We start from the raw sequence: 14,319 nt of genomic DNA, 5'->3' as shown, positions 1-14,319 counted from the left end.
TTCAGTCTTCTGTAATCATTTACGAGCTTGAATGTACTGTCTTTCTTTTTTAACTAGTGATACTGGGGATTAACAAGGACCTGAGGACTTCCGTAACACGCCTTTTGGTAACAGTGCTTCAATTTTTTCCCTCCTTTCTTGAATTATATGAAGAGGGACCCAGTAGGGACGCCGGCTAATAGGGGAATGATTACCAATGTTGATTTGGTGTGTAATACCTCGGTAGTGATCTAAGTCGTCGTCGCTACGTGCAAAGAAGCCACAAAATTCTCAAAGAAGATCCTCTAAAGTTTATCGGATGGGAAATTCCAGATGGTTCATTTTGAAAAAGGCCAAAAACTTATCCCTTGACATATCACTCCAACCTATTCGTACCAAACTTGTCTGAAGGGGCCTTCCGCAGAACATGAAGGTTTAACACCTCAGGGACACACCCTGGATCTGGATCCAATTCGCATTACAGTGGATGTTCCTTTACTTTGTAAAGGAAACATTGTGCGTGCTCCTTTACTTTGCAACTTTCTAGATATAACACACTCCGAAGAAATTCTGCTCCTGTATCAAAGAAAGTCGGCATCTCAACTCCACAAAAATTTACAGTCTCAGTTTCATTTATCTTTATTTAAAAAAAAAATCCATAACTTACATAATATTCCTACTAGGAAAGAACAAAAAAAAAGAAAATGCTTGGGTAGGGCAGGACATTAACTAATATTAGTTAAAAACAAACAGAAACAACAAATTAACTGAACATATCAAGAAGGAAAAAAAAAGAGGAGAAAAGTAAACCAGTAAATAAATCAACCTATGGTTTCAACTTTAAAGGTAAAAAAAAAGAAGAAGAGAGAGAAAGCAATAGGGAACGAGAAAAAAAGGGGAAAATAAAAATGGGGAGAAAAACAAACCTTGAGGAGGACAGCAGTAAAAACTTCTTCTGTAATGACCCTTTGCTGCTCAATTAAAGGATATAAGATTGTTTGACTTCCGGAGGTAAAAGGGGAGTCAATTCCAAAATGTCGGTGCAAAAAATCTAATTAAAAAAGAAGCTCTTTTCGCAGAGGGTGCTTTTTGGACTATGTCACAAGAATGTCGTGTGTTGTAAGTGTACAAATCTTGATTTAATGTAATCATACTTTGAAATGAAGATGAAAGGAGGTTGTTGAAAAATTAGAAACAAAAATTTGCAATCTTGAAATCTTGAGTCCTGGATACATCAAATATCTTGGTAAATTTGAAATGAACACCGATGTCAAATCTGTGTTGAACAAGTAATATAATTTGAACTAACTTATTTTGGATGATTTGAACTCTTTTATAACAAGAGCTGAAGTTACTTGTCCATATGGAGCACCAGTAAGACAAATGGGGATGGCAAATAGAATGATAAATTATTCTTAGGATTTTGTTTGGGAAACAAAATTTAAAACGGTGGATGACTCTAAGGGACCTTGAAGGGGCCTACTAATTTTGCATGTTTTTCCACGAAAGATTCTCATCAACTACAAATCCAAGATATCTATTGGTTGTTATTCTATTTATAATATTATTAGCTACTTTTAATTTTACATAAGTTTGAATTGACGATATTCTAGAAAATGATACTTAATTTTTCTTACTGTAATTTAATGTTTTAAATAGTTCGAATCAGTCCTTGAGAAAAATTCAGTGAGAGCTATTTCCATTTTTGTGTACAAAGAAGGTAGATTTTCACATACAACAAAAAGAAGTGTATTGTCTGCAAAAAGTATTATGTTGGCATCAGGCAAAAAATATTTTACTTGATCTGCACACATAAGAAAAAACAGGGGTCCCAATATTGACTCTTGTGGTACTCCACAGGGTGCAAAATGACGCTCAGATTTTAGGCTTACATTTTGCAGAACTTAAGCTCTATTACAAAAATACATATGAAACCATTTCAAAGGTACGTTATGTATCCCTATTGATTTGAGAATCTGACGTAATTTGTGATAATCAATAGTAGCAAATACTTTTTAAATGTCTAACAATAATGCTGCGGGTATTAGGCCATTATCAAATGCATCGTTCACCCAATCAACCAATTTTTAAAATGGCAAGATCCGTTGAAAGGCTTTTCCGAAAACCAACCTGCGTTTTGCAAAGTATATCCTGCTCCTGGAGGTAATTATATATTCTTTTATGAACCACTTTCTCATAAATCTTGGGGGGGGGAAAAGAAGAGGTTGGGGAAAAAAAGGCAGAGATGTGAAGAGGTTTTACAGGCACCACTGTAAGCCCTTATTAGATAGTTCTCTTTTCAAGTGAAAAATTTATTAAATAAGCTAAAATAGGGATGACAATTTTTTATTTGCTTTAACTATTTTTAACGACACAATATCAATTCCACAAGATTTTGTTTTCTCTTTCGTATTTATTTTTTTATTTCATTTTCGTCAAATTCCGTAAAAAGGAATTCCTAATGTACATTTAGAGGCGGGGGTTTGGGGGCAGGGGGGATTAATGGTCTGTTAGAAGCTTCAGGGCACGGTTTCGAACCGTCCTCTCAAAAATACTTGCATAAATTTTCTACATCCGCACCTCCATTTGCATTCAACAGATCAATATTAAAATCACCCATTATAACTGTCTTATAATGGTGTATATATATGAAATCGTTATCTGAAAATGATGGTACTTTATATACTATTCCAATTATCAAATTTTTAATACACTGAAAAGGGGATATACGGCCACAATGGTAATTTTGGAAGCCATAAAACCTGAACTTTCAAATCGTGTGAGATACTTCCCCCACACTATAAATCACAGGGGATTTATGCGGGCCCTTTGTTTTCACTCCATTTCAGAAGACTTTTAAGACGGGACTCCTTGAAAGGACTCCTTTTATAAATTCATTATGGCTTAGACCTTCGATAAAGCTAGGGTAAGGATACAAGAAAAATTACATCCCGGTGCCATGTTGGCTAAGGCCAAACTAGGCGTTTAGGTTTTAGAATCGTAGATAAGGGCGTACTAGGCGTTGAGCATAGTAGGGATTTACCATAGCAAAAACGGAAAGAAATGTTTGAAATTAATATATGAAAGTCCTTTTACTATTATAGCTAGGTGTAGGAGTGTTGTCAAAGCTAAAAAGCTAAACATAGAAGTATTATAGGATTGGACGAAAATGTAAAAACAAGGTTAATGAGCAATAAAAATGAAGATATTAGAAAATAAGAAAATAAGTCAAGAGAAGGGGGAGAGGGTCCCGTATATGTGGGAAAGCTTGAGAAGACAAAAATACCCTACAAAAATATTTAAAAAAGGTTAAAGAGTACTAAAACAAAAATGGCCTTATCTATCTTCCTACAATCTAAACAGCTAGTATACCCTTAGTCAAAATGGCCCTGTGATGCAGGGTTGCCCCCAAAAACAGCTAGTATTACAAAATATAAGGGAAAAATGCCAAACTAAAGAAATTTGAATATGAGTCCCGTATTTAAAGCCTTCTGAAATGGAGTGATGGGAAGGGTTCCTAAAAACACCGTGAAATAGATTATAGGGAGGGGGCAGCAGGACTAGAAAGTTCAGGTTTGTGACTTAAAAAATGGCAAAGGAGTAAGGAAGCCCTTTCGACTCCGGGGGGGGGGAGGAACTGTGTGCTGCCATCTATAATTGAGTCTAACGCTGACAGGATATAGTTTATTTATGGATTATTGATCGACTCTAACGGGTCAATGGCACCTCTTTCAAGGTCAATTTATTTGTTGTTTCTAAGTGTATTGACTCCGGGACGAAGTTTGCACATGCGCACTGAATTCTAACGGGGCAATGTATTAATCCACTAGAGGGGAAGTAGTTTTCGGAGAAATTGACTATATGATCGGCGGTTAATGTATTGATTCTAACGGGAACAGGATCACATGTCTCTTTCTAAGCCAATCAGGAAAGTTATGTAAGGTTTCCCATTACATCACAATTCACCCTTGAGATTTTGTATATAACAGACATGCGTTGAGGTGCACTAAGTCTAGAGTTAGCAGTGTGATAACATGAGTGAACAAATTGAATTAGAAATATCCTTTTATTGCCACTGTTCTATGTGCAAAGGACATTATCATGATTTTGAACATTCTCATGAACCTACTACACGTTTAGACAGTGTAAACATAGGGATAGAGGAGAAAAATCTGGAGGAAGTAAGTAGAAAAATCATACATGATATGGAGGGAAATTTATCAGATTGCAAGCAAACTTGCATAAAACAAGGTTTGATATGACAGAAAAGGAAGATCAAAAGAAGAGACTGGAAAAAGAGGTCTTTCTCTACAGAGATACCTCAAAATATAGTATAAATGACACTGATGAAAACTCGAAGAAAAACGTGCATAGTGCAAGATATAGCGGTGAATATTATAATGAATATGATCTAAAAGAAGCGAAAAAGTGGCCCTTTCAGATACAACATAAGAGTTTATTCAATGGAATGGATTTTAAACATCCAAAATCGTTCTGGAAGAGTTCTCATATACCATTTTACAATAAATCTCATTATTTATTTGATTGAAAAGTTATGCATCGTAACCTTGCAATAAATTTGTTTTTACTATATTAACTTTCCCTACTCGATAAGCCTAGAGTAGGAATAGCAAGAGAGACTTCAGTACATAAATAGTTTAGATTCAATAGATCACCCCATAGAGTGTTATCAGTCCTCAGCCATGTTTTCTAACAATGATAAAAAATGAATTATTCTTCTAATAATCTTACTTACTATGAAGTGGTACTTGAGGGTTTATATTAAACTAAAATCATCTTCAAAGCGCTAAATTTAGTTAATAAATTTGTCCGACATTTTTTTGTCCGCCATACCCCTTAAAAAAGGGTGTAATTTCTCATTACCATAAATTTACAGGAGGGATAAAATACTAATAAACCTAAGCTCATCAAATCACTAAATTCAGTTACTAAATTTGTCCAAAATTTCCTTATCCACCCTATTTGCATGTTTTTATAAGTCAATCATAATTCAATCTATAAATTTTCTAATATTTTCTTGATAAAACGTACATTTGTTGACCTCAGATGCCTTAGTAGTGCAATAAGTTGTTAGTACTAGCAGTATTATCATGTTTTTGCAAGTCTTTCTAACTATACATTCGAAAGTTTCAGATATTTTCATGATAGAGCGTACCCATTAGCATACACAATTGAAACATTGTATTAACCCATTTGAACAACAGATTTTATTTTCACTTTCCTTGATGCTTTAACAGTAAACAATAAGTCAATGTGGGAGGATCTTTCTCCAACTCAGCCCCCGAATCATACTATGAATTGGTACTTGAAAGTCTATAGTTCTAGTCACACCACCAGGTATTTGAAATCCCCATATTTTACTTTTCCAGATTCGATGATCCCATGAAATCGGATGTGCTTTATTTTGCATTAGGGGATATCTAATACACTTGTCCACATGTGGTATCATTTCAGGTACCCATTGCATAAAAAACCTCACCTCATTAATGGGACGAAGAATCGCATTGGGATATTTTTCACATCTAAAGTCCTCTAAGATAAAAAGGGGGATATTAATGTCGCATTCTAGGATCATGAGCTTATCGGTAGGGACATTCCCTTTAACGTATAGCACTTTTACTCCAAAAAAGCAACAAATTTCACGGAGCTGGACTCTAACAAAAAAAGTCCGGTTTTGGTTTGAAAATAAACCATTTCTGGAATTTTTTTTATTTTATTTTTGCCTAGAATAACATGGCGGTGGGGGGGGGGGGTATTCACCTGTGAATTATGTCTGGAAAAGCATCGTATGGGGATTTCAGATACCTGGAGGTGTGACTAGAAACTATAGACTTTCAAGTACCAATTCATAGTATGATTCGGGGGGCTGAGTTGGAGTAAGATCCTCCCACACTGACTTATTGTTTACTGTTAAAGCATAGAGGACAGTTAAAATAAAATCTGTTGTTCGAATGGGTTAATGCAATGTTTGAATTGTGTATGCTAATGGATACGCTTTATCATGAAAATATCTGAAAATGTCGAATGTATAGTAAGAAAGACTTGCAAAAACATGATAATACTACTAGTACTAACAACTTCCTGCACTTCTAAGGCATCTGAGGTCAACAAATGTACGTTTTATCAAGAAAATATTAGAAAATTTATAGATTAAAGTAAGAATGACTTATAAAAACATGAAAATAGGGTGGATAAGGAAATTTTGGACAAATTTAGTAACTGAATTTAGTGATTTGATGAGTTTAGGCTTATAATTATTTTTACTCTCCTGTAAATTTATGGTAATGAGAGATTACACTCTTTTTTAAGGGGTATGGCGGACAAAAAATGTCGGAAAAATTTATAAACTGAATTTAACGCTTCGACGATGATTTTAGTTTAATATAAACCCTCGAGTACCACTTCGTAGAAAATAAGATTATTAGAAGAATGATTAATTTTTTATCATTGTTAGAAAACGTGGCTGATGACTCATAACACTCTATGGGGTGATCTATTCAATCTAAACTATTCATGTACTGAAGTCTCTATTGCAATTCATACTCTAGGCTTATCGAGTAGAAGAAAATTAATCTAGTACAAACAAATTTATTGCAAGGTTACGATACATAACTTATCAATCAAATCAATAATGAAATTTATTGTAAAATGGTATATGAGAACTCTTCAAAAACGATTTTTGATGTTTGAAATCCATTCAATTGAATAAACTCTTATATTGTCTCTGAAAGGGCCACTTTTTCGCTTCTCTTAGATCATTTTCATTATAATATTCACTGCTATATCTTGCACTATGCACGTTTTTCTTCGAGTTTTCCTCATTGTCTTTTATACTATATTTTGAGGTATATCTGTAGAGAAAGCCCTCTTTTCCCTGTCTCTTCTTTCGATCTTCCTTTTCTGTCATATCAAGCCTTGTTTTATGCGAGTTTGCTTGCAATCTGTATAAATTTCCCTCCATATCATGCATGATTTTTCGCCTTATTTCCTCCAGATTTTTCTCCTCTATCCCTATGTCTATACTGTCTAAACGTGTAGTAGATCATGAGAATGTATCAAAATCAATGATAATGTCCTTTGCATATAGAACAGTTGCAATAAAAGTATATTTCTAGTTCAATTTGTTCACTCATGTTATCACACTACTAACTCTAGACTTAGTGAACCTCAACGCATGTCCGTTATATACAAAATCTCAAGGGCGAATTGTGATGTAATGGGAAACCTTACGTAAATTTCCTGATTGGCTTAGAAAGAGACACGTGATCCTGTTCCCGTTAGAATCAATAATTCCCCGCCGATTATGTAATCAATTTCTCAGAAATCTACTTCCCTTTAGTGGATCAATACATTGCCCCGTTAGAATTCAGTGCGCATGTACAAGCTTCATCCCGGAGTCAATACAATTAGAAACAACAAATAAATTGACCTTGAAAAAGGTATCATTGACCCGTTAGAGTCGATCAATAATCCATGAATAAATTATATCCTGTCAGCGTTAGACTCAATTATAGATGGCAGCACACGGTCCCCTCGGAGTTGAAAGGGCTTCCCCACTCTTATATAGTTCGTATTCTAGCCCTCTGAATGGTTGTAATCTTGTAAGATTTGGAATAAAAGCTGGCCCTCTACTATTTGGGTCTATGTTTCGATAGACCCAAAACTTGAAAACAGATGTAAAAGCAGAGATAATGCAAACACATGGCAAGGGAAGGGTTAGAAGATTTTTTTTGAAAAGATTGGTTTTAAGGCTACATCATATTTTGCTAAATTTAGGCATACAATTCTGTTTTCAAAAATTATCTCACCATCCACAAGGGTCTGGACTATGCGGCCATGAACATTGATAATTAATGAAAATTGTAGAGCTCCAGCTTCTTATATGGGTCCATCTTTCAGCTACCAATGTCACTGGGAGAGTTAAATGGTTCAATGTAAAACATGGATATGGATTCATAGAGAGAGACGACATAGAGGAAGATATTTTTGTACACCGTGTAAGTGCTATATTTGTCTACTTCCTTTAATTGTACCCAGTATAATTAGTATATTAGCTTCTTATGGATGTTTTTTCCATATTTTAATGAAATATGTATCCTTAGAATGTTTCAAGTGAATGCAGGGGTGTCAATTCATGAATAAGTAGGAGGGTTGGTGGCAAAATTTATTTTTCAAAATTGGGAGTGGGTTAATTTTGGTGTTTTTCAATGAAAATACCAACAATTAAGTGTTGTTCAATGAAAATCCAAAAAGAGTTTCTTTTATTGATGCCCTTGAGTGACCAACCTTCAAGGCCAAATAAGATGGAGGATCCCATTGCAGATGGCCACAACAGGAGCTTAAGATAGAGAGTTTCGTTAAAATTAGGTATTGGAAAGCGTTGTGAAATACTTAGTAGATTTCATGCTATCAAACAGTTTGTGGTTACGAACTGTAAGTAAAGAATGACTTGACCCAATAGTAAGCAAAGCTCTAAAAAAAACGATAAGAGTAAGTGTGTTAGAAGATTTTTTTACGCTGATTCCAACTATGTAAGACTCATCAAGTTTAATGCACTCATCAAAGAGCTACAAGCCTGGGAAAATATGGTTTGATTTTCTAAGACGGAAGGAAACACCCCAAAAAAAATCAGTCGATCTTAATAAGAAATACCAGTGTTGAATTCCACACGTCAGAGAACTCTACTGTAGAAGCAAGAACGTATTCAAGATTATTTTTCGATGGGTGAGGGGGATTACAAAAAAAACTTTAAAAACCGCACCAAAATTTGTTTATATTCATTTTCTTTACATTTTTATGAGTCAGACAAACATTTTGGGTTAGGGGTTCAAACCCTCCAACCCACTTGATGGATAAGGCCATGTGTAGAAGTTTCAAGCTCCTATCTATAAAAATGTGGAAGTCTGTTTTTTTTGCCAGAAGAAAGACACAGATGCGTGTAAATTTTTTTCCAGGGGTAATCGTCTCAAGCCAATTGTCCTTGATGATCTAGATAGGGCTCATGCGAACAGAAAATAAATTTTCTGGTGATCTTTTGAAGTGTAGTAATGCTAAAAAACATTGGGTTGGAGTAAGATGCAATTTAAAAAAATAATTATCACATAGCCTATTATTATCTATATGTCGAGGCTAGGCGTTTACACCCCCCCCCCAAAAAAAAAAATACCCCAAGTGGCAAGTTAGATTCCGATTACTTTCGACTTGTAAGAAAGAACCAAAACTCTTAATTTCTGGTAGAAAGAACATCCTCCGAAGTTTCTACAACCATGAGGCAAAGGTGGGAATGGGGGAGGGGGAGTTCCATTCCTGTACAGAATAAATATTGCTCATTTTGGGGGTTTGGGGGTTTGGGAGTCATTTGGGGTTAAACATTATTCTTTACTTTCGTAAGAACAGCGTGGACGAGAAACATTCGCGGAAATCAAGAGGAACTAAATATCAATTTGGCATTTTGATGCGTCTTTTAAAGTTTCTGTACCCCCTCCCTTTACCCGAAAAATATAACCCCCATGATAGTTTCCCAGATACGGTCCACAGAGGCTTATTCATCAATTTTAACCTCTACCGTCCTCTCTTCTCCCTTAGAACTAATCCTGTACTTATGAGGTGGCTCAATGAGTGTTGGGATGTTTTGGCATTAAAATATACCCTTTGACGTATTTCCTTCCCTTCAAAAGAAGCCAAAATATTTTTAAGGTCTAAACAAATTTCACAGCCTTTGGTAAATTTTACGTTGTTTTACAATTCTAAATATTTGGATATAAGGGCTTAAGCCTCTGAAATGGGGTTCTTTGATTTATTTTTACTTAAAGAGGGAGGGATTTGCATCAAATGGTGCATTTTAATGACAAAACATTCCAACTCTCCTTAAGACTTCAGGGAAATACAGAATTAGTTCTAAGGCAAAGACGAAAGGAGGGTGGCGTTAAAAATTTATATATAACACCCTGTAGCCTTCTCCTGGGCTTTTGTAGGGGTGGGGTGTAAAAAAAACTTTAAAAACAAATCAAAAACGTCAAATTGATCTTTAATTCATCTTTATTCGTGGGAATATTTATGGTCTACGCTGTTATTATGAAAGTAAAGAGTAACATTAAGCCCCAAAATGAGTAGAATTTATTCCGTATAGGATGGGGACTGTCCCTTTCTGATCTCCACCAGCACACTTCACCTCATGGTCGCATAAACTTTGTAGGGTGCTCATTACGTCCAAAATTCAGATATTTAGCTCTTTTGTTATAAGTCAAAAGTTATTAGAGACCAACCCGCCACGGAATGAGGAGGGGGTAAGCGCCGGCTACTCTATATGACATCATGTGAGTAGGGAGGCCTCATGAATTACTGGACGAACACATGTGCTGCCATCTATAATTGAGTCTAACGCTGACAGGTTATAATTTATTCAAGGATTATTGATCCACGGGTCAATAATATTGATTAACGGGTCAATGACACCTTTTCTAAGGTTGATTTATTTGTTGTTTCTAAGTGCATTGACTCCGGGACGAAGTTTGCACAAGCACATTGAATTCTAACGGGGCAATGTATTGATCAACTTAAACAGGATAAGATCCCGTGTCTCTTTCTAACTTAATCAGGGAGTCGGAAATATTAGCGGGAAAGGATTGCAGAGAATATAAGGAAACCATTTTTGGTATAGTTTTTATTAGTGTGTGAATAGAATTCGAGGAGTGAGAACAGTTTGACTTTACTCATTAGGATATATTTGTAATAATGATTAGTGGAATGTTTACACCATTAGAAGTTGATAGTGGAGTTGGTAGCAATGATACAAGAACACCAAACATTGCGGTGGAAATCACGAGAGGATCACGGCTTTGACTGGAATGGGATTAACTATATGCAAGAAATGTGATATCCTTGTACAAATTTAAAATGGAGGATCAATTATGCTTCGCTGCAAAAGTTGATATAGCGTATATGAATTTACTTCAATGCGATTTAAGTGCATTAGTTAAGCATATCGAAGATAATAAGCTGTATTGCTAATTGTACATGTGTAGTATTATTGTTATAATTATACAGTAAAATTGTTTCAAAATTGAAAATCTTTCCTTTCGTTTTGTTAGAATGTTAGGCTAACGAATCATGGTCAGTCTAGAGTCAGAAGTGAGAGTGATAGGATTGAAAAATGAATAAATATGAGAAAGAGAGAATTAGACGAATCTTGTGATCATGGAAAAACATTTGATTTTGAATGATGATTTTCTCGAGTTATCCCTTCAACGAAAGATATTTTCTCAGGGATACCTTGACAGTATAATGAAAACTGATTCTCCCCCATTGGACTATTGTATGAAACTTTGTCGATGTGACTCAAATGCTTATACTCAATTTACTGATATATTAATTGGAACAAAGCGGAATAATATCGTGGATATAATTTTGAAAACATTGCCATAGGTTCAACGTAGATGGCTCCGCCTTCGAAAGAGATGACGTCAAAGAGTTACTTTCCCATTCCTTGGCAGTTGGAAATCATGTGAGAATTGTACAAGTATTGATGACTATAATGAAAAGTGCAAATTATGTAATCCTTGTAAATTACATAGAGGCTATGCAGTACAAATTAAAGGATGTAATTCATGTCTTGAAGAGATTTGTAACGCTCACCCTAGAGGACATCTGTGCTAAAATTGTCACTATGACAAATGTGGTCCGTGGGAGAATACTTACCCCGGTGTGATTGGAAAGAATCCCAAACGTGATTTTAGTTTATTTCTACGAGATTGGTATCGTCGTGGATTTGAATTATTCTGATAGGAAGAATCTGGTCTATGATTCAACTGTTGGGGTAACAAGACAATTTGGTTTCTACTTCATCGTTGTGACGACACTGCCTAATATGACAAAAACCAAGTGATTTTTATTTGGCAGTTACTGAATGTGATTCACCATTTGAAAACACTGTAAGTGATATTGCTTCAAATAGACAGATTGAAACTCGTGAATTTCATAATATGAATGCAAATAGTGTCATTGGCTATACAAAGAGATATGACAAGAGTGAAGTTACATTATACTGTAGAAAATGTGACCCTGACTTTGCAGCCAATCAAGATCAATATACAAATGATTTGAATCCAATTGAATCCAAATGATTTACCAGCATTAGTGGTTCACGACAGTTTCCTATACACCGAAGAAGAAGAAATCTAAAGTGAAGAATAAAGACATTGTTGTATATACATTTTTCATTTGTTAATAAACAAATTCATTTACATTTCTTAAGCACTTTACTCGTAGGGCACTAACATAAATATTATTAAGGTCTGAGAGGATATTTTCCACCATAAAGTAGTTCAGACGTGGATTGTCTATATAAATGTTGAGAAACTGCTTGTAAGTATAGCCGTGACATTGGAACACAAAATATAGTAGTGCATGGACGCCACAGCTTTTAGTCGTCAGATCCTGCACTCTCTTCTGATTTTGAATAATAGCCTTGCCACTGCTCTCAATATAGTTGCTGAGGTTTGGTGTGTAGAATGTATAGGGTAGACCAAGAGGATCTAAAAATTCAATCGTGTTTGCTGTTCGACAGATGCACAACCAATGACCCATCTGCACAGTCGATGGACTACTATTAACAATAATTAGGGTATTGTTGACACTTTGAATTTTTCTAAGGAAGTCCGAGGGCAGACAATGGGATCTGTATTTGGACATGTAGGGGTCCATATTAAATACATTGATTATTTGACTGGTGTTCATGGTACCATGTCTAATAGAACACCGCCTTCGGGAGTGATTTCCCAATAGGTTTCATATTGATTTAGTGAGATTAGTGCAGTACTCTCAGCTAATGGGTCAGCAAATGTACATTCTAAACACACACTCCCCGTAAGTATTATACTCATGTCCTGGGTGCCAGACAAATCCAATACAATGATACCATTTGTTTTAGCAAACATTTCTTTGGTTATACCATTTTCAAATAGTTGTGAATCATGATCTAGGGTTTTTATGGTCAACTCGTACAATGTTCTATAGGATTTAACAAAGCATAGATTGTAGAGTGGGATTCCATTTACTTTGCAGACAAGAGATGAAAGACCAAACATTCCAAGTGTATGTGGGCATCTAGTCCACGATTCTATTACACTAGCGCTTTTACAAATGCCAAGGCAAGTTTTGAGGGAATTTCGCCATTCATAAAAGATGAGTCGGTGAAGGTGCGTGACCCAGTGGCAATATGACGTTGATTGGTGATTGTATGAGGAACAAGTAGTTTAATATTATTTCCACTGGCTCTCAGTTTTTCCACTGCCAAAGCAACAGAATTCATAACCTTTTTCATTAACAAATTCATTAACAAAGCATAGATTGTAGAGTGGGATTCCATTTACTTTGCAGACAAGAGATGAAAGACCAAACATTCCAAATGTATGTGGGCATCTAGTCCACGATTCTATTACACTAGCGCTTTTACAAATGCCAAGGCAAGTTTTGATGGAATTTCGCCATTCATAAAAGATGAGTCGGTGAAGGTGCGTGACCCAGTGGCAATATGACGTTGATTGGTGATTGTATGAGGAACAAGTAGTTTAATATTATTTCCACTGGCTCTCAGTTTTTCCACTGCCAAAGCAACAGAATTCATAACCTTTTTTTTGCGTACATGTAGTATTGCTGAGGTGAGGGAGAGAGTAACATCAGGATTGGCAGCAAGTTCTTTTCTCAATATGAAATTGGATGGAGGAAGCGTCAATTTTATATTCACTGTAATATTGGGTGGTAGCCATTGGGGTGTATTAAATATTTCATGATATATTTTTCCAACTACATGTAATTCACTAGTTGTAGCATTTTTAAGTGCATCTCTACTATCAAGTAATATATTAGTAATATTATTAATATATTCATATATATTCATATCTTATTATTAATAATTAGTAATATATTCATATCCATTAGAGGTGCCTCTCAATTCCTTGTATGACTTGGGTGTCATCAGCATGAATTGCATATAGCTTGTATAATTTGAGAGATTGCTGCTTGTGCTCACCAGTGTGCCATTTATGTAGACACTGATTTGACGAAATAAATTATGTAATATACAATTTTCATATGATATTCCATTGGCAAGAATTGGCAAGGTATTATCGGATTTCAGGGCTTTCATTCGTAAATCTATAAATGTCGAGGACCTGTCTATAAAGTAGTCTTCATTGGAATAAATTTGAAAGTGGATATTATCGGAGAGGGGTTGTTGTGGATAAAATTGTTCATAGTATCCATATTTTACACTCAAATCAAAATTTTCTGTATTGAATAGATTCAATGAGGAGGTGATTG

At 35.3% G+C, this 14,319-nt stretch overlaps 1 protein-coding gene across 1 annotated transcript in view; it reads left to right on the top strand.

Annotated features, from left to right (window-relative positions):
• LOC148948972 (uncharacterized) overlaps positions 1-14,319 on the top strand; it is a 126,575-nt gene that overhangs the window by 74,888 nt on the left and 37,368 nt on the right. The window contains exon 4 of the mRNA XM_089094848.1: positions 7,900-7,997. Within this exon, the coding sequence (XP_088950974.1) occupies positions 7,900-7,997 (98 nt within the window). The remainder of the gene's footprint in view (positions 1-7,899; positions 7,998-14,319) is intronic.

Source organism: Artemia sp. Qi Xiang Cuo, chromosome 9 (genome assembly GCF_049724085.1).
Source record: "Artemia sp. Qi Xiang Cuo chromosome 9, ASM4972408v1, whole genome shotgun sequence".
Taxonomy (NCBI): domain Eukaryota; kingdom Metazoa; phylum Arthropoda; class Branchiopoda; order Anostraca; family Artemiidae; genus Artemia; species Artemia sp. Qi Xiang Cuo.
This window is presented reverse-complemented; position numbering and strand designations above follow the sequence as displayed.